Genomic DNA, 19,843 nt, shown 5'->3' with positions numbered 1-19,843 from the left:
AAACATCACTAGGATTATTTTAGATTTAATATCTGCCAATAGATCCCTTTCACCTGAATCTTACACCTTGGACCTTCAAAGATAACCACAATTTCTGCAAATTATGGCCGTAGTATGATCATGATCTGAAAGCAGTCGGTGGAGATGTCAGTAATATTTAGATACACTAGACACTAGGGAAAAAAGGGAAAACTGAAAAACTTTTGAATATTTTAAATTGTGCATCGCAGAAACATACTGTACCAATATTGCTTTAACATAGTTCCAACTTTTTCCTTTCTGTGGAGACATACATGTGGTGCTTAAGAGTCAGAAAAGTACATAATGACTTACACTTAACAATATTTATTGATAAGTTATCGAAGTACAGTGGAGCATCGTATTGTAAATAAAAATACAGTATCTTGTTTGGAGTGATGAGAATGATAAACAAAACTGATCATTCATTGCATTCCGTGACCTCATTATGAATAAAAGAGTGTGAATTGAAAATGTAGTGTGCATATAGTTGCAAGACCAAACAGCACGTGTGGGAAACTGATATTTACATGTTTCTTTTTCTATCATCTTCAGCCTGTTTCTTAAATTGCATGACCGAAATCTTGAAAAAAAAAAAAAAAAAAAAGAAATAATAGGAGAATGGATTTTTCCTTCTGTGGATCCCAGAGATGATTTAACAGATTTAGTTTATGAATAAGCACAAGTAAACACACGTGACACGGGGGGGGGGGGGGGTCCATGTAAACAACTAGTTAATGGTCAACACAAACACACAGACACACAGACAGACATTTGGACGCACATCTTAGGACTCTACTTTTTCTCTAAAGTGTTTCAGTGCTTTTCAATATTCTTACTTCATTTGGAAAAAAGGAAAATACAAAAAGGAGCAATATAAAAGCAATAATTTATTATATAAAAATGTACAGAAAATTCCACTGCAGTACCAAATGGAAAGTGATTTCAGGCCCTACTCCTCTCCCTGCAGCCCCCTGTGGCACCTCCTTCATCCCTTTCAGTGCTTCACAGCCCCCCTGTCTCCCCCCTCAGTTCGGTATGACTGAAGGGTTCACGTTCACAATCACTTGGACGACAAAGTCCTTCTGGATCTTGGTGTCCTGAAGTCGAGTCTTGTCGGTCAGGAGCTTCCCGGAGAAGAACCACCTCTGGCGAATCACATCGATCTCTTCCTGCTCCTCCAGCTGTTTCTTCAGCTCGGCGATGGAGTCCGCCATGCTGGCTGTCAGACGCACGTCATTCCCTGAGGGAAACCACAAGGCAAAAAATAAGAGTTGACACAGATTCATGAACAAGCTGCGAGACACTGAAAGGCTATAAATTATAAATCAGTCTCCAGCTGAGAAGAGACTATGTGATATTGTATATGCATGAGGAAAACTGCACAACATGTTGTTCTTTACATTTAAATGTCATTTTGTACGTGCAAGTATGTCACAGGTCATGGAGGGTATTTCTTACCTGTTGACAACCGCACCCGCAGCTGGAACTCTTGTCTGCACGGAGGGGGCTGGGCCTGTTTATGGGTGGATTCAGAGGTTTTGCTCGGGCTGGACGTTTCAGAGATGAGGTTGACAGGCGGGGCTAAAGTGTACGCCGGGAGCTGGTAGCGGTTTCCCAGTTCATCGTAACTCTCTGTCAGGGAGCCTGCGGAAGGAGGTAGGATTCACATCAGAAACCTGTTTCCCAAAACCTTCCAACCCCGACACATTAACCCTTCCTCTCCTCCAAAACCCAGGTCTGTCAACCAGGGGAAGTACGAGGCCATACATTTACATTATATTTACTTACAACACATTTACATTAACAACACTATTGAAAGTAGAAAGCACGAACACAGTGCATGAACACTGTCATGGCTCTGTGTGCACCAGGCCTCTCACAGCGGTCACGCAGCACTTTGACTATTATGTAACTACCACAGTAGTAATCTCTGAACAACTGATGCATGGGGATTGTGCAGAGTGTCCTTTGACAATTTCTGAATTATTACAGTGCATTTCTGCTGGAGGTTCCCACAACATTTACAGCTTACAATTCACATCTGGCTGAAGCACATTGCAATATCTGAGTGTGCGCGTTGGTGAGCATGTGCCTGTGGGTGTGGTCGTACCATGTGGCACAGTAATGCAGGCTCCGTCCACGATGGCCTGTGCTAGCTCCAGGTCATTGCACTCCGCAGCCAGAGCTGCAGCTCTGAGTGCATCCCAGATCTCTTTCCGTCCATCGAAGGCCGGAGCCGTGTCCCAAAACTCATCCCTCTTACTCCTCAGCTGGCCCTCCGTCATTGGGTATTCACTCTTCCACTTTGGACGCTCCTTCTTGAGGGGCTCGTTACGTCCTTGAAAGAAAAAAAATAAAAGGCAACAAAAGCATGAAAGACAGGTGGAAGACATGCAGCAAAGGCCTCCTCAGGCCTCTGTACACGGGGTGACCCCCCCCAACAAGGTGATCCACCGGGTGCCCCAACTTTTAAATCTTAAAAAGGTTCTAGATTTGCATTAACTTTTTGTAGTTTTTTTTATGACACAGGTAAAACAATGAGAAACCGGCCCAGTTTGTAGATGGTTGATTTGTTGGCTCAGGCCTTTATCACTTTATCTTGACCTTGGGACATGTGTGAATAACAGTAAATCATTAATTTAAATGTCTTGTCCCTGAGCAGAGTTATCAAGCTGAGGATGAATTAACTATGAAAAAAAATATTATGACAACAACAAATATTCCACAATCATATAAACTAAAATAAATGAAATACACAGTAGAAAAGTTACATTTTTGAAATGTACTCTCACTTGTTTCGGTCCCATACTAAAGTCTTTAGTAAAATCCTTGAGAAGAAGCTGTGTACATCCCCTGACATCTGTGATATCTTCAACTTCTTCATTTGCTACATGAGCTAAGCACAAGCCAATTACCACAATGCACGGAACTGCTCTTTGCCAGAAGTCCAACAGCAGACGGACAAAGTAACTTCACACACCTACTGAAGGTGTTTCCAAGGTGGAACATGCCGTCATATCCACTGTGACCACGTACCAAGAAAGTAAATTTGGTTTACAGGGAGAGGGAAATCAAAGTGATTATTTATAGTGCTGCAGATTACTGCAGTGGCTAGTAACACATAACATGTGCACTGACATGCACACGCACAAACACACACACACATACACACACTGCGGAAGATTATAGGCAGTAATCAGGTTCCACATAACAGGATTTATCTGCCCCTATCCCATAAGGCATTGGTTGGAGAGATGAGCACCCTTTGGCCAATGAAAGGCAGCGAAAACACATAAGTCTTCCAGCAGCAAGCACAACAACATCACAAACACAAATCCACTACACTTCACGTCATCATATGGTTTCGAATTGTAGAACTTTTCCAAACATGTACATAATTTAATCAAATGTACACTTTCAAAGCAATATAATAACAAGATGACCGGAGTCTGGAGACTATAAAAATATATTCAGTATTCCTTTTATCAATCCTATGCCAGTGATTATTCATTATGATTGTGCATAATCAATGTTAAAATATTCATTTGATTTCTCTTGCACAAAGATAGTTCTTCAGGGTTCATATCTGCTTTTGTTATTGTGTGTGTGCAGCTGCAAAGTCGCAATTGTGCGCATGAACATGTAAACCAAACAAATGCAAAAGTATTTCACGTCTGAGGATCCTAGAACAGACTCACGTAAGTGGAATATAAGTTATGTGTTGAAGGTTTAAAGGGTTTTAGTAAAGAGGTTTTGAGTGAATGAACAATGGGCAACAGCACAACAACACACACCTTTCCCTGGTTGTACATACTGTAATATAATATTGTAATGTAACCTTTTGGCTCTGTGTTTTCTAGAATGAAGCGAATGTCATCAGTGATGACAACCTGGATTATGTGACGATGGTTTTACCCACGTCACTGAGCCTGATTGTTTGTGTACACTGTGGATGCACAAGGTCAACTTTGCCCGTGTGTCATGAGCTGTGAGCCATATGTACCTGGAATCTGAGCTTAGCAATTTCTATTGAAGTCGGTGGCTCAAGCTTTTCACAGTGGATGGAAAAACTAAACCTGCACCTGAAAAGGAACTGACAAAAAATCCTTAATTTTTGGGCACCCATTAATGTTGCACCATTTCTTTATGCTATTTTGAAAACTGTTGTAGTAATAGTTCAGTGTTCTGCACTGCACTGTTTTCAACCTATGATACTGGAAAATACATTAACTCAGAAATATTGACATACAAGCAAGTAAGTCCTGTATCGGCTTTGCAACAATAACATCTTTAAAACTGATTTATAATCCATCAAAGTGATGCAAGTTTCCATGCAAGTTTAAAGAGGCAGCACTGTGGAAAAATATCAATAATTACGCATTATAATTATGTATATTATTAAATAAATTAAAGCTATAACCCCCTTAGAACAATAGTAACAACAGCACAGACGATCTTGAACTCTACACAAAACCCTTTGAGACAAGACATGGCACAACAAAGAGAGACACACAAACATGAAAACAGCAAACATGAAAGTATTTCTCTCACCCCAGACAAAAAAAAAAATCTATACTTACTTTTCAACAAAATCCTAAAGGGTGTATTCGGAGCATGGTAGTAGTTGTACTCTCTGGAGTTCGGCACTCCCATAGCTGCTCTTTCTCTGAGGTTCGAGTCCGAGTTGAACTACTGCACATCAAAAGTCTGCAATAATGAGCTACAGAGCCGGGGGCCTGAGGAGGAAGAGCACAACGCCAGCTGTGTGCAACCAGCTTGCTCCGCAAACACGCAGTGCAGTTGACGAGACAACCCCACCTGATCTGGATGGCCACTGCTTCGCCGATTTAAAGCTCAGCTAATGGTCGTGACACTCGCCCAGTTGACTTCAAATTACCACTATCCCTCCACTCCATTCTAATATCCATCACCCCCCAAAAATACCACAGGAATCGGTTCATGGAAGAAGGTGCAATTAATGGGGAGAGTAATTTGAGTGTCCGGGCCAGAAGAAGCCTTAATCCTATCAGCTGTATTTAGCGGCAGGATAGAAATACCCAAAGGCAACATGTTAAACCTATTAACAGACAATAAACCCTTGTCAAACTCTTATGGCATGTTTGAAGGAGAAGCTACGGTACTTCTGTGACCTCTCATGCAACAGGTGATGTTTTCCACATGAACACGTGCAAATATATCTTTTCAGATTTGCAAGTAGAGGTTTTGTGTGTTTGCATCTCACAAAAGTACAAGTGCTGAGGACGTGAGCTGAGAGTTGAGGTACATCATCTCTTCCTGCACCAAGTGGGTCAACGTCTGATGTGAAACCACCCTGTGCTGCTGCTGCTGCTGCTGCTGCTGCTCAATACATAATGCATGACAACCCGGTGCCTCTCTGTCACACAAGGAATGAAGTGAAAAGAGTTTAAACACCGGCCTTATCAGCGCAAGTTGCTCGGCACAGATTAGACACATGACTAAGCCGTGGCGCCTGGAATGTTTGAGCACCTGAGTCAGTAAGCCTGCAGACTGAGGCAGACGTCTACGCTGCAGCTACAGGAATCATTTTATCATGAAATGCCTGAATCTCTGAGGCTGCATCCTGTTGCCTATCTGCCTGCTGCTAAGTGAGCCAATCAGTTGCATAAATAGTTGGGAAAGTGCGTCCTGAAATAATTATTTCGTGTCTGCTGTGTCACAGAAGCAATTTCCACTTGACGGTAATGGAATAACGTTTTAATGGAACAGTGCAAGGCCTGCAGAAATTATTTGTAGCCTCTCTCAGGCTGAGACACTCTCTGCCTCCCGAAAGGGGCGTGGAGAGGGTCATCCACCAACCAGAAGGTCGGTGGTTCGATCCCCATGACCTTCAGTCTGTAGACTCCTTGGGCAAGATACTGATCCCCTGGCTGTGTCGACAGTGTATAAATAGTGTCTCATGGAAAGTGGTGGGTGAATGGGTGAATATGATTTGTGCTGTAAAGTGCATTGAGTGGTCGATGACACTGGAAAACCACCATATGAATACACTTAAACATTTACCGTATTGTCTAATCTGACTTCTAACAGCACCCTCTGCAAAAGCCAAGGCACAGAAACCACCTCACCCCCCACTTCCTGATTGAAGGACATCATCTCTTAAATCTTGAAGCACTTCTCTTGTGCATTCACTCAAACATGGTGCATGTAAACATGGAGTCACTTCGACGTGTGTCTCACAATCCTCACCTCCACGTTTCTTGCTCCTCGTGGAGCTCCGGGCACTCCCTGGTCCCTCCGTCCTACTCCTCCCCACACAGCCTCCCATCACGGCCCCTGCATCACCGCAGCCAGGAGACAGAAAACATCAGTGTCCGCATCACATCCTCCAGCTACACGTTCTTCAAAATGCATATGTGATGATAACGATGGTGTGAAAAGCGATGGAGGAATAATGACAGCTCAGCACTCCTTGTTCCTGTGAGGTCAGACGAGCCGCGATGTTTACGTCACGTGTACTGCCAGCTGACGGGCACACGCGCCTGAGCCACTGCCAGCCTCTCTCCAACGTCAGTCACGTTAATGCCACATTACACTTTATCTGACGCATGGTTTTAAATACACACATTCACGTGAGATGTCATTGATTTCACTTTCTACATATTTGAGAAATGTGTTTATTTATTTTTTTGCCATACCAGAAATCCAGTGCGCTAAGTTATGCATCCGTCTGCAGTTTGCCTGCCACATCCGAACTTGCTTCCACGGTGAAGTTGAATCTCTGGATCCTGACGCGACGATCAGCAGATGAGAGTCAGCAGCGGGTTGACAGGGGATCAGTAAGTGTGTGTGTGTGTGTGTGTGTGTGTGTGTGTGTGTGTGTGTGTGTGTGTGTGTGTGTGCGTGTGTGTGTGTGTGTGTGTGTGTGCGTGTGTGTGAGCTGCACAACCTCCAGCAAATCTCAACTGTTTCTCATCAAAATAAAATAAAAGCCGAAATCAATATCCAGATTCACCCCGAACCATGATGAACGAGACTTCACGCGCACGGACCCGTTGGTACCGAGGCTGGAATTAAATCCTGTTCAGTCTGCACGCATGCGCACTTCAGATAAATCTGCTCACCAGAATAAGAGCAGGAGCTGAGATAGGACTCCTTCACAATAAGAGGTCTGCTTGTGTTTAATTAAACCGTTTGCCAAAAAAAGTCAGAGGTCCAGATTGTTAAAAACATCATTTATTGTGATGAACTTGGGGAAAAAAGAAAGTAAAAAAAACACATAAGGGGCTATTGTGTAATAAATATTTGTGTTTCTGAACGAGGGCTTTAGTTTGAAATACAGGGCGGAAGTTGTTTTTATAGTCATTTTTATTATCTAATTAATATTAACAATAATAATAATAATGACAACAATAAGAATGGTCGTATATAAACAATATACATTATTACTATTTTCGCAATTAAGACACCAGCTGATGATCCTTGAGAGAGAGAGAGAGAGAGAGAGAGAGAGAGAGAGAGATTGAAGTTTCATTACTATTTAAATAGTTTTTCCCTATTTATCAGAATAAGTAATTACATCTAATAAAATTCTTCCAAAAACTGCAGGATTCCTTTCCCTTTTTCTGAGTTATTATAAATTATCCAAAGCTGATCTGCCCAAACCTGACATGTTGAACAGTGACACCTGCTGGAAGGATAAATATTGACACATGTTCTTGTCTGTTTCAGTCAGAGTGGGTGGGTGTAATGAGCAGTGAGCAGCGCAAGAGGGTTGGATTCAAACTGAAATCTGTTTTCATCCCTTAATCTCTTCTCTCTACCTCACAATAACTTTCTTTCACATTCCCCCATTTTAACCAACGCCACCAGGACCCATTCTCTCTTATGTTTTCATTTCACTGATGTGTCGACCTTTTTCTGCTATAATATATTCATGTGTATGTGCAGATCAAATCTGGCGTGCATCTAAATTAATCCACCTCCAGTGGCTGCATGTCTCTGAGTCTGTCTGTGTAAACAACCCTGTGACATAACACTGGAGATGGAGTTTGTCAGAATATTATGAAATGATCCTGGAGGAAAACAACTTAACACAGATATGAAGGCATAGAAGCCTACCAGAGTAAAAATGCATCTTTTTAAGGTTGCTGTACAATAATAAAATCTGTGTATGTGTAATAATAACAATACACTTCTTCAGTATTAGGTAAACACTGACAGTGTCAATGTTTTTAAATAAAAACAGATTTATTAACTTAACAGGTACAAAATACAGATAAATAACTCATTGTGATGGCACTGCAGTTTTGCTTGAATGTTCAAATCAAATGATAATATTGGACTGGGGTGCATGATACGGGGAGGAGGAGGTATTAAGATGAACCATTTTGTTCTAAAGATCATCTGTTTCAGAAAAATATATATATTATTTAACAAGTACTTCAGTCCAATGATATGTCAGTCAGTACGTGTCTTTTAAAAATATCAAATGATAATTTTCACAATGCTCATATTCGAGTAATATCCGTTTGTGAGTAAAACCCAGTCAAGTATTCCTGACACTTTGCTTTTCCACTGCTGAAAAACGTAGGCTGTCGAACCATGAGCAATGCCACAGAAAGTTTTTGAGGTATTGGAGGTTGACACGACCCCATTTCTTCCTTGTATGGAGCTGCCATGCACATATCCTTAAAGCCAACCACATTGAATGACCAGAGGGGGCTGGACACAGAAAAGACAACAATAAGCTACAAGTATTCCCAGGCAGGGTCTGTCATACAGGCATCAGGTCCTTTTTAAATGGTAAGATGTCCCACGTCAACCCATCACAAAGTGGAGGATGTCCAGATGGAAGGATAACACGGGTAAGCCAGTGACTAGGGACAAAAGATGGAGCAAATCACAGGTAAGAATAACTTGTATATTGTTCATAGATCATTTCAGGCAACATCAACAGAAAACCTCTACAAACATCAGAGAAACACACCTTCTCTTCTCCACGCCGAGGAAGACTTTCCAGTTATTCAGTCTGCCGTAGTTGAAAGGGTTTTTGTAAACCTGGAAGAGCCGTTAAGAGAAAACAATATGAGTAATTAAAACCTCATCATGTTTTACATTCAACATAAAACAAAAACTAATTTCCTTTAATTGAGGGTTGAGACCCCAGGTTATCACAACAAGAACGATTTCAAAATGTAATTATCGAACATAATTACCCTTCCCCGTTTTGCCAATCGCTTCGTTTCTTTGCTGTTGATGTGTTTTTCGATGCTGGTCTCTCCTCTGGATATGAGAACTGCATGCCAAAATGTCAGAGCTCCTAGGGCCACTCCCACTGTGCTGCGAGAACACAAGACACTTCATTTGATCCGCTGCCAAGGTAATAAAAGCAACAACCCTGTCCCACTTCCACACCCCTGTACTGACAGTCAACAGGATGTGATTTATGGGACACTGTGTAGAGTTAACATGGGACAAGTCAAAGCACTTCACAGTTTAGTAAGTACAGGAGGGGATAAGTTCTAATGGCTGACTAGAAGGATTTCACCCGTTATACTTGACAAAGAGGAACTCAAATGTTTTTTCAAAGGCTTGATAATAACCCTGCATGCTAGTGTACAACTACAGCACAGACACAAGCTAAAGCTCATTATAAATTAAAGAATAATTTATGATCATATGGTAGGGATGCTGTCATGATGTCACTGTGAAGTAGGAACTTTAGCAACCAATAAGAATAGAGACACGAACAACAGCTTACTTACATTAACCAATCATTTGTCATCATACGAATATTGTCATGATGACATCATTAAGAAATGGCTTTACAGTGACAAAACAATATTAATAAAGTAAGCCTAGCCTGATTGGGGTATATACTTGTTATACAGACCCCAACACAAATATAACCAAATATATAGACCTTGAATTAAGAAAATAAACAAATACATTTTAAGTAAAATATAAACATAAATGCAGATATTTTGTAGCATATTTCTTTGCGTAAATTATACATTTATAAATGTAAAAACTGATTAAAAAAGCTTTGCCGTTTCCTTGGTGGAATATGTTGTCACAAAAGCGTCCTGTTTTTTATCTACTAAACACATGAAACCTGCTGAGCTTGTTTTATGTATTAGGTAACATTGGGTGGCAAGGTTCTATACACTGCAAGTGACAACTTGAAATGTAGATTTTACCTGGTGAGGACCCACATGTAGATGATGCTCTTATTAATCATCTTTTCCTTAAAGGTGTAGTGTGGTGCAGGCGTCTGATAGTTGGTCTTGATCAAAATGAAAAGAAGAAATGTTAGACAGTGATAATAAACAAAGACAACAGTGATTGTATTGTGTGATTATTTAGAGACTGTACCTGGCCAGGGGGAAGCAGCCCTATGAGAGGACCCATCCCTGTTACTGGTACCCCTGGCTTATCCATATCCAAATGTTTAAAGTGCTAATGGAACAGCCCGAATAAACCCAAGAGTTGAAGACAGAAACATGAGATGTTAGTCAGTAAGGTAACATTTAAGCCCCACAGAGAGAGACACCTGACACGGAGGAAATGTAACCGAAAAAAACAGTCGAGAACAACATTAGAGCAGTCCTGCAGCCGATATCTGTCTAACAGTGGGCTGTCAGTCTGAGCCACTCACCTCAATAGCATTGTAAGCCTCCAGGAACAGGTTCCTGCCACTGATGCTACAGTAAACACAGCCCAAAGTCATGGAGAGACAGAAGGAGAAGAAGTAACGGTGGTTAAAATGACCCACACAGTTATTTAACCACGCTGAGACGCTGACATTAAGGCAAACCACCGTCTATTTTTTTTCACTGTCAAGTTATATGATTTCTGATACATCAAAAATGATGATAAGCACAAAGGATACGACAATGATGGTCCATTTTCAGAATGCACCTACAAAGGGAAGAGATAATTTTCAGTTTGATACTTATATAGACAGTGTTTTTTCCCTCCTCTCTTAACAGACAACATATAACTATAGTACCCTAAATGCATGTAACACCAGAAGGATCTTGCTAACCAGGCCTGGCCCCAGTAAGTCCGTTTTTCTACTAAGCTATTGTGAGTATAGGATCGTTTATCTTTGACAGTCAAAATAAGACACGGAGTCCATTTGAGATACATAGACATACAGTATATAGACCATACATCGGAATCTCCAAGGAAAAATCTCTCCCCAATAATGAGATTATAGAAGAGGAGAAGAATGACTCACCTGTTACAGATACCACAGTGGTGTGTTCTTGCTGGTTTGGGCATGATGCACTTTTTGCAGACTGCCACAAATGGACTGTCGTTTTTTACCTGGTAAAAAGGTAAATGTAAGTTCAGTTTAAGCCCATTTAGAAAAGTTATTTGTGCTCCGGCTGAAAAGGGAAGTTGAAGGCTTACAGTGGGGGGATACCCGGGTGAGGTCCTGGCAGATTTGTAGTAGTGGAAAACAATCATGACGAGATTCCAATGTCCATAACAAATGTGCCAAGCGATCCATGGAGGGGAGTACGTGTTGAGGACCAGAGGCAGTAGAATAATATAGACTATCGCCAGGATGGAGCTGGTCAGTATCACCACCAGACAAACAAACACCTTCCAGACAGAGACAGTGGTTACCCACAGAGATCATTCTCCAGATAGAAACAAAACTTGCTGTAACTAATTATATGAGCACACAGACAAACACAAACTCACTGTGCCAAACCAGCGGGTGACGTAGTCCACAGTCCAAAAAACTGGTTCAAAGACTGAGTCGAACACCACATCTGAGTCAGTGAGAGAGTTAAAGCAAAGTGACTGCACCAGCAGTAGTATGTACGCCCATGTTTCCCTGATCCACGGAGGCAGCCGGCTCTTTCCTCTCCTGGTGCAGGAGCGGGACCGTACACAGCGCAGCAGGTGCAGCACAGAGCTGGGACACCACCGCATCCTGCATCTGGGACCAAACTGCACCTGCAAGAAAAATAGAGAAAGAGTCAACTAAAGACTCTCACAGCAAAGTTGAAAGACATGCAACTTTGCAAATAGTAGTAGTAGTAGTAATAGTAGTTCTGTTTTAGTTAACTGTAAATCTGTCAAGACTAATTACTTTATTGTCAAATCAATAAGGAAATATGTCTCTGCGAGCCCAAACAAACATAAACATGGAAATACACACACACACTCTAAATACACCATAGAGTATGAAACAGAATATTAAAATATGAGCCCTTAAAATGAATGGAATAATAAATCCTAAAACCAATGTTAGAATGAATAAAACGTTCAAATAAATCAAACCATGACATATAAAATGTATAGATGAGACACTGGAACCGGTTGGGCAATAATCAGCAACACTTATAGGCAGCAGCAAACTGTTCACACCCCTTTGTTAAAAACTCAAAAACTCAAAATCTAATCTCATGGATAGTACAGCCATTTGCAACAAAATGGTCAAAGAAAATAAATTATATTAACAATCCAGAGTATGTGTGCTTTCACATTAAATTTGTTTCGGTCAATAAAAGATAGAAAATAGTAAAAATGCAAAGTTCTGTCAAGGTGTGTTTTTTCTTTATCTTGGATATTTAAATAACCCTTTTCAGATACAGAAAACCCAACAGAACATCCCCATTGATGGATACGTGTAAACATTGGCAAGAATTATAATAGCATCGCATATAATAGATAGATTAATCCTTTCACCTGCAACCCAGTACTTTAGATGAAACTTACCATATGAGGGTCAGTCAATTTGGATTTTTTTCTTTTTTATTAGTTAGTTAAGTTGTTCTCTCCATGATCAGCCAACACTTAAACTCCTCGAGGTACTTTTACAGTTTAGCAGACACACACAAAGAAGCCTGATGGTAAAACAGTAATACATAGAGGTGGTGTGTTCTGTATCCTGTCTCTCTACATTCCGGACAGGGTGGAGTCTGGGCGGAGGCAGGTGAGATACCTCAGGGTGGGTCCTTGAGGCAGAGCTCCGGAGGGTACTGGACTTCTTGGGAGCACCAGCAGCGTCTGGCTTCCCTCCATCCGACACTGACCGGTTCACAGACGCGTGGAGAACAGTTAGCTGTGGCTGCAGCTCCATGAAAGCCGTGACATGTAATGCAGCCATCCCACCCAGAGCTGTGGACAGTCCCCGCTGCACCGCTGCACCGCTGCCCTCCTAAATCTCTTTTGTTTGGATGTCATCCGAGGTTTTAAACATCTGACGCTGCGGCTCATTTCTTGACATTTGACTGGATTTCAGGGTTATTTCAGAAAATACTCACTGTTCTATAGAAGCCAGAAACCCGCCGACACCAACCCTCCGGTCGACATTTCCAAAAGGAGGTAAAAACCGGATTTATTCCCACATTTTAGCGAAGAACAGCAGAACCCGAGCTGCTTTGACAGTTAACTGGATCCTGATCCCTGAGGTGGTGCGCATGCGCGGGGGCGAGAGGCGCAAGGCATCATGGTATTCCGAGTCAGGAAACGATTCCAAACAATCAGTGATTAGTTTCTCGATTATCTACCCTCATTTTACATTGTAATAAATATCTACACTTAATTTTACACAAAATGTATTGTGTTGTCTACCTTTATTCATTTTGAATTACTTTAATAACCTGGTGTTGGGGACTCTGGCTCTAGGAATTGTGGGACTTGTAGTTCCACCACATAGCGGCTGTGCTAGCTTCACTCGCTCGGCGGTGTGCTCGCCATGTGGATACTGAAGTAAACAGCTACAACCTGAAGCTACTCGTGTTCTGTCATCATGTCATTTTGTTTTAACTTCGACGTCCCGACACAAAGTGTGAACTCGGACGAAGCGCGTGGACCCGAATCGCAAAACAGCAAGAAAGTCAATGCTGCTCCAACTGTAAGTAATGTTAGTCCAGTGATTTAATGTAGTTTAATAATGAGTAACTCAATATACTCGAAACTGTCAGGTAGTGACGTCAGATCGCAGTTTTCAGACTAATGCTAAGTTGGAAAAATTCTGCACAGACAGTGGCGTGTATAGCTTCGTGAGGTCTGGGGGCTGGAAGAGGAGGAACAGGACCCTCAGTATGTCTGTGGTGGGTTTTTCCACTGGAACAGCTTTATGATTGTAGAACCAACAAAGACAAATATCAATCAACAAGTCAGATGAGGAGAGCAGAAAAAAACCCACCCAAATAATAATATAATTTTACATAAATAAGTGCATAAAATATGAGATGAATAGTAGACAAAATAAATATTGTCTTTGTGGTCTCGGCTATAAATATATAAACTAGCTTTATCCTATCTAATGGTATAGAAATAAACCATGGTGCAAAGTAAAATTAACTTGATATGGCAGGTGTGTTGGTGAGAAAACCCTAGAAATAAAAGTAATTACTAAATTCAGTGATAAAGTAGGTTTTGGTATTTTCAACTTATATTAATTAATAATTCATTTTTTAGACAAAAGTCTAGAATACGTTTTTCTTTATCCAACTCTAAACACAGACCTGTGTTCTGGTCAAAACTTTTTGTGTCGTCTCTCAAATGGAGCACAGAGAAAATCCACAGGGGCGCACCCCCTCACTAATACGCACACACACACACACTCGTCATATATGCAGGTCATCTTATAAATTTCCCCTGTGAGTAATTTCATCTCTGTTTGTCAACACTGAAAATTCTCCTGTTCATTTAACCACTAGAGAGCGTAGGTTGACAGGCATTGACATCCCAGAGCACCTTCGTGTCAATACAGTCATTGTGGAAATCATGTCCACATTGATGGTGTATGACTGTATGACTGTATGAGCTGTTATTGTACGTCCGACCGCAAAGTACATAGGGATGTGATAAATTAGTCATTTGACATTTGTATCTATACTGTCGGGGTCCGTTATGGAGGTATGGGGAAATGAAGTAACTAGTAAATACATATAACAAAGTAAGGTAGATTGTCTGTAGAAGCTTTAAAGCAAGTAACAGTTCAGGTCTACATGGTTATATTTTGTTTGACCTCACAACTTTCATTTACTTGAAATATGAATTTGGAACCCTTTTTACTAATTTATTATGTAACGCAGCAAACACACAGCATTCTTAAAACATCCACATTTCATTACTAAATCCCAATGTTGGTCCAAAGGCACAATGATAGTATTATCCCAAAATGTTTTTGCCTCAACCCATTGTACTGTCAGCTTGAAACCAGTGTAGCTCCCATGTTGCACAGTCATACATTTGCACAGAGACGTCAAGCACGTACATAACCACAGGAGAAGTCTTTGTTCCCTAACCCACGATACTGTATTTTTCAGAACCAGGACAATACCAAACCAGCAGAGCCAGTAAAAGAGGCCAAAGAGCACCTTCTACCAGCTGACCCTCAGTTCCTCCTTGTGGACGCTGTCCCTGAAACAGTCACTATCGGAAGTCTTCCTCCCCTCCACTTCCTCAACGAGACAGTTTTCGAGAAGACGGCCTCGGAACGAAAGGATGATGAGAATATCCTCTCTCATACTTCAGAGCAGATGTCTGATCTCATCTCCGGTGTGTACGAGGGAGGGCTGAAGGTGTGGGAGTGCACTTATGACCTTCTGGAGCTCATGGAGAGAGACGGAGAGACATTTGGGGAGAAGGCAGTTTTAGATCTGGGCTGTGGTGCGGGGCTGTTGGGGATACTAGCTCTGAAGAGAGGAGCCAGTCACATCCACTTTCAGGATTATAACAGCACAGTTATTGAACAGCTGACAGTACCTAATGTAATACTAAACTGCCAGGAGGATGATGACATAGAGAGTGAAGATGACAAAGAAGGGAGGGGCGACGGAAAGTTACAAGAGGAAGAAAGTTGTCGAAAGACATTGAAAGAGAAAGAAGCGTTGAAAGATGGCAGCACGCCTCCAAAGAAACAAGCCATAGACTTATCCCAGCACCCGCTTTTATCGAAGTGTCGTTTTTTCTCTGGTGACTGGAGTACGTTTCTTGATTTGGTTCTAAAGGCGAGCTCACAACCCAAATATGATATTATATTCACCTCAGAGACAATCTACAACACCGCTTACTACCCCAGCCTCCACGAGACCCTCCACAAACTGCTGGCACCAGATGGACTCGTCTACCTCGCCACCAAATCCCACTACTTTGGTGTAGGCGGCGGACTCCACCTGTTTGAGACATTTGTGGAGCAGAGGGGGACTTTCTCTGTGGATCACCTGTGGGAGGGGGAGGAAGGACTTCAGAGACACGTAGTAGTCCTACGTTTTAAAAAAACAAACGCTACTTGAATAAGGTGTTTGAGAACCTTATGGGTTCTGTTAACCCATTAAAACCAAAGCATTGTTTGAAATCCACCACCTAAAATCGGAGGAGCTGACAGGATTACAAATGTCTACGAAAACCTATTTCTCAGGCTTTGAAGCAGATAGAGACATGAAGTAAAAAACATTTGACAGCTTAAACATTTGGCTTTCATTGCAAACCATTGTCCTTTCCCTAAACTTTGTGAACATGTTTTGAAAAACCAATAAAGTAGGCAAACTCGCCGAGCTAGCCCATTTTGTTTGTCCTCCTCCTCATACATGTCTCTTACTGACTGAGCCTTGGTCAGTGGATCACAAGTAACGTCTACTTTAATATTTGTTTGCCGGCTCACAGCGCAAACAAACGTAATTACATTTCGACCCTCCCATGAGTATTTCAGCGAATTATGTCTTTCATCAGGCACATGTCTTACACAATGGCATTGTGGATGAGATCCACGCAAGAGAGACGTACCCAAATGGTCTTAAAGGTATGTACACGCATATATTGCATTTGGTCTAAATGGGTTAATGGATTTATTGCTGCAGAGTTTAATAATTTGAATAAGAGCTTAATAAAACAGTCAGCATTGTTTTCCAGTCCTCAATTTAATGCTTGTATGTTTTATGTTACAGCAACATTGTCAGAACATGGAATAGCTGTAATAAAAACAATTCAGTTTCATCTCTCTGGTTACCTCCACCTTCTTTCACTTCCTATATAGACATTTGAATATCTCTGCTAGTAACTGAAGTGCAGTTGAAAGGGGCTGTTACAGGTCTTTAGATGCACAGGGAGGAAAGAAAGGAAATGGGCTCAGTGACCTTTTGCGAGTGATTTCCCCAGTGTTCAAACAGCAGCATGAAAGCCAGGCTTGTTTCTGAAGTCTGGCGCAAAATGTCAATTGCAACTTATCCCACCAGCCCAAGGATGGAGTTTGAAAGTGGATTCTGGAGTAAGTGCACATCAATGGTGGGACTCTATGGGGTCTCTGTATCTTCTTATTTTTAGTCCTCTTGATCCTTTCGGTTTCTACCTACAGTTAAATTTAGTACGTCATCTTAAGCGTTGCAACACATAAAGTCATGACATGGATGTACACGTCCTGGAAATATGCACATTCACATACCAGAAGAACTATGCTGTAATTATTCCAACACTGGTGAATCTCCATTTCAAGGAAATCTATTGAATTATTCTAACTGGGATTTTTTGGGAGGAAGTATGAATAAATTCCAGGGGAGTTTACTGTACTTTAACTGACTAGTCAAAGGGAATGAGGAAATCCTGTTTTTTTTATGTGGTCACCGAACAGTTAAATTGTTTGAATATTACTGTGTGCTGCCTTGTTTAAAAGCAGTGGTTTTACCCTGCTGACCCAGTCCTGCCACGTCCATGTGAGTGAACAAGATCAGTGTCACATCCCTGTCACGTTGGACTATGAACACAGGACAAATAAAGTTATTTTAGGAAGGTTTTGTTTACGATAAAACACTCTTATCAGACCTGAGTAATGACGACTGCAACCACAAAAAATATTCTTATTAATCAGTCTCCTCCTAAATGTGCCCATGACGCAAGTGGTGCCCTTTTGATAAATATTATTTAACAAAGATAAAACAGTTTTCTAGGAAACACTGTCACCAGCTCAAACATGACTCTACATTTCAACACCCGCAGCGTGGGGACAGAATTTCCTGTTACAGGTTATGTAAATATACTGTTAAGTGTTACTTATTTCACTGTTGGGTACATACAAAGCACCTAACACAGTTTCTGTTTGCATATGCTCGCCCGGCAAACTTCCAATGTGTCTGCTTCGTCATCGCCTCTCATCTCGACAGCTGTTCATGGCCTGTAGGGGAATTCCTGATTCTTCGAGAAGACGCAGCCTTTCCCCCACTTACTTTATGGGAACAGGGGGCAGGGCCAGTCAGATGGTTTTCCTCAGAAACTATTATGTGTTGATTCATTGTGAGGGGGTGTGCTGCTCACTCCCACTGTTTCCTTGTTACTGGGAAGTGACACTCGGGCTTACCGTACAGAGGGAGTGCATAAAAAACAGAGGAGGGAGGGAGGCTGATGGGCGATATGAAAGGTGCTGGTATTTAAGGTTCTTTTGCTCTGAATGTCAGACAGTGTGCTGTATCCTTACCCGGGAGCTGGAGGACGTAGGACAGTGAGCTGAACATGCAGGTGAACTGGGGAGGGGTGTCTTCATTCAGCTTGGAAAGATTGATTCTTCTGATTCAACACTGAAACTGCGTTTTTGCTGAGATGGGACTGCTGAGGTGTGTTTAAAGTTTGAATCCGCTACAGCACAGACCTAGGAGGCCTTTATGATGAAATGGATGAGTGGTAAATCCAAGATCTGGAAACTCTTAAATGAATGACAAGGGTATGTATATAGGCGGGAACTCTCTCAAACTGGTCAAATCATGCTGACATTTTTGAAATTATTGATGTAAATAATTACTAAATTGTCTGATATGCTGACACAAAACTACAATTTATACATTTTTAACTTGTTTTAAGATGTGATTTTTTTTTGGTGTCTGCCAGTCTGCTGTTTAATTCAGTGCAGGCTGAAATACATGGCTAATGTCCTCATTCTCGTAAGCAAGAGTCTGTAGAACTGGTTGTTTCCAATTCCAACGGCCGGAAAGATAGTTTCCTGAATGTGTTCAGGTGTGGCCTTCATCAGAAAGTTCATTGTCCTGAATTGCATGTGTCCTAAAAGAATGTACTCTCCAACTGAGTCAACCAGTGACTGAGATAACATTGAGGAAGTATCTCTCCCTCTCTCTCTCTCTCTCCCTCTTTCTCTCTCCCTCTCTATGCATATATATGTATATACTGTCACGATAAGAGACCTTGAATGAGGGTTTTTTATCTGAGAAGACCGTAGAGATCCTGTAATTCAGTGGATGTTGGTTAATATCAAACTTAGGAGGGCTTGGGGGCGATTCGTTGACTAAAAGTATTTCAGCAATTACACGTCCCAAAGTTCTTTTCCTGGGAGTGTACTGTGATAACTGATGACTCATTTCATGCCTTGATCAGAGCACTATCAGCACCATGATCTGCTTCAGTGCTGCTTGCATCAGCCTGGTGGACAGACTTTCATTTCAGTGGTTGTGAAGCATTTCCAGGAATACTTGGATTAAGAAGACCGTGGAGCTCCTCAGATGACCCCGAGAAACCCTCCTCAGACTCTTTCTATAACCACAGAGCTGGATCCACAAATCACAACTGCAGTCTGGAGGTTTGTTTTTCCACATTAGTTTTGTTTCACATAGAATAAAACGCCTCTCAATTTGTAGCCAATTTCAGAAAATGTAGATTTTTTTTAATTGAAATATCCGCTGTAGTTAGTAATGGCCTTCTGCTCAATCATCTTAAGATAGAAAAAAGTAGTGCTGATGACATCATCTCATCATCTGAATTTCTTGAGAAATAGGGATGGTTTCATCAGTTACGCATCATATATCTTTAACCCGCATTTGTTTTTAATCACCATAGATTTTATGTTTCCTTATTTTATATAGATTAC

The 19,843-nt window shown here is 41.4% G+C and overlaps 3 protein-coding genes across 5 annotated transcripts; 1 reads left to right on the top strand and 2 right to left on the bottom strand.

Moving 5' to 3' along the window:
- Positions 1-337: 337 nt before the first annotated feature.
- On the bottom strand, positions 338-6,944 carry ubtd1a (ubiquitin domain containing 1a). Its single transcript, XM_034608499.1, has 5 exons — positions 6,699-6,944; positions 6,250-6,336; positions 2,132-2,359; positions 1,480-1,665; positions 338-1,261 (listed from the first exon to the last, which is right to left on the bottom strand). Exons 1-5 carry the CDS (start codon positions 6,748-6,750, stop codon positions 1,047-1,049), a joined length of 768 nt encoding a protein of 255 aa, XP_034464390.1. The 5' UTR covers positions 6,751-6,944; the 3' UTR covers positions 338-1,046.
- Positions 6,945-8,208: 1,264 nt separating this feature from the next.
- zdhhc16a (zinc finger DHHC-type palmitoyltransferase 16a) lies at positions 8,209-13,451 on the bottom strand. 3 transcript variants are annotated; one of them, XM_034608496.1, is made up of 11 exons: positions 13,290-13,451; positions 11,719-11,976; positions 11,422-11,616; positions 11,246-11,334; positions 10,895-10,923; positions 10,661-10,794; positions 10,378-10,461; positions 10,203-10,288; positions 9,219-9,342; positions 8,990-9,060; positions 8,209-8,879 (listed from the first exon to the last, which is right to left on the bottom strand). In XM_034608496.1, the coding sequence occupies exons 2-11, from the start codon at positions 11,950-11,952 to the stop codon at positions 8,777-8,779; spliced, it is 1,149 nt and encodes a 382-aa protein (XP_034464387.1). In that variant the 5' UTR covers positions 11,953-11,976; positions 13,290-13,451; the 3' UTR covers positions 8,209-8,776. The 3 variants fall into 3 exon arrangements, with proteins under 3 accessions (XP_034464387.1, XP_034464386.1, XP_034464388.1); XM_034608495.1 differs by lacking the exon at positions 13,290-13,451 and adding an exon at positions 12,742-12,895; XM_034608497.1 differs by lacking the exons at positions 10,378-10,461; positions 13,290-13,451 and adding an exon at positions 12,742-12,895.
- A 119-nt stretch (positions 13,452-13,570) lies between these two features.
- Positions 13,571-16,976, top strand: mettl18 (methyltransferase like 18). The gene is made up of 2 exons (XM_034608498.1): positions 13,571-13,882; positions 15,306-16,976. Exons 1-2 carry the CDS (start codon positions 13,778-13,780, stop codon positions 16,272-16,274), a joined length of 1,074 nt encoding a protein of 357 aa, XP_034464389.1. The 5' UTR covers positions 13,571-13,777; the 3' UTR covers positions 16,275-16,976.
- Positions 16,977-19,843: the final 2,867 nt, after the last annotated feature.

The sequence above is a fragment of the Hippoglossus hippoglossus genome, chromosome 15, assembly GCF_009819705.1.
Source record: "Hippoglossus hippoglossus isolate fHipHip1 chromosome 15, fHipHip1.pri, whole genome shotgun sequence".
Classification (NCBI taxonomy): domain Eukaryota; kingdom Metazoa; phylum Chordata; class Actinopteri; order Pleuronectiformes; family Pleuronectidae; genus Hippoglossus; species Hippoglossus hippoglossus.
This window is presented reverse-complemented; position numbering and strand designations above follow the sequence as displayed.

Coding starts and splice junctions, on each gene's coding strand:
- zdhhc16a (XM_034608495.1), bottom strand. Junction 10,289..10,377: donor GGCTGCTTCCCCCTGGCCAG/GTACAGTCTCTA, acceptor ATTTTGATCAAG/ACCAACTATCAGACGCCTGC. Junction 9,061..9,218: donor GATTGGCAAAACGGGGAAGG/GTAATTATGTTC, acceptor CGGCTCTTCCAG/GTTTACAAAAACCCTTTCAA.
- ubtd1a (XM_034608499.1), bottom strand. CDS start 6,750: ATGTGGCAGGCAAACTGCAGACGGATGCATAACTTAGCGCACTGGATT. Junction 2,360..6,249: donor GAGGAGCAAGAAACGTGGAG/GTGAGGATTGTG, acceptor TTTTCTTTCAAG/GACGTAACGAGCCCCTCAAG. Junction 1,262..1,479: donor GCGGGTGCGGTTGTCAACAG/GTAAGAAATACC, acceptor GGTTTCCCTCAG/GGAATGACGTGCGTCTGACA.
- mettl18 (XM_034608498.1), top strand. CDS start 13,778: ATGTCATTTTGTTTTAACTTCGACGTCCCGACACAAAGTGTGAACTCG. Junction 13,883..15,305: donor AAGTCAATGCTGCTCCAACT/GTAAGTAATGTT, acceptor TGTATTTTTCAG/AACCAGGACAATACCAAACC.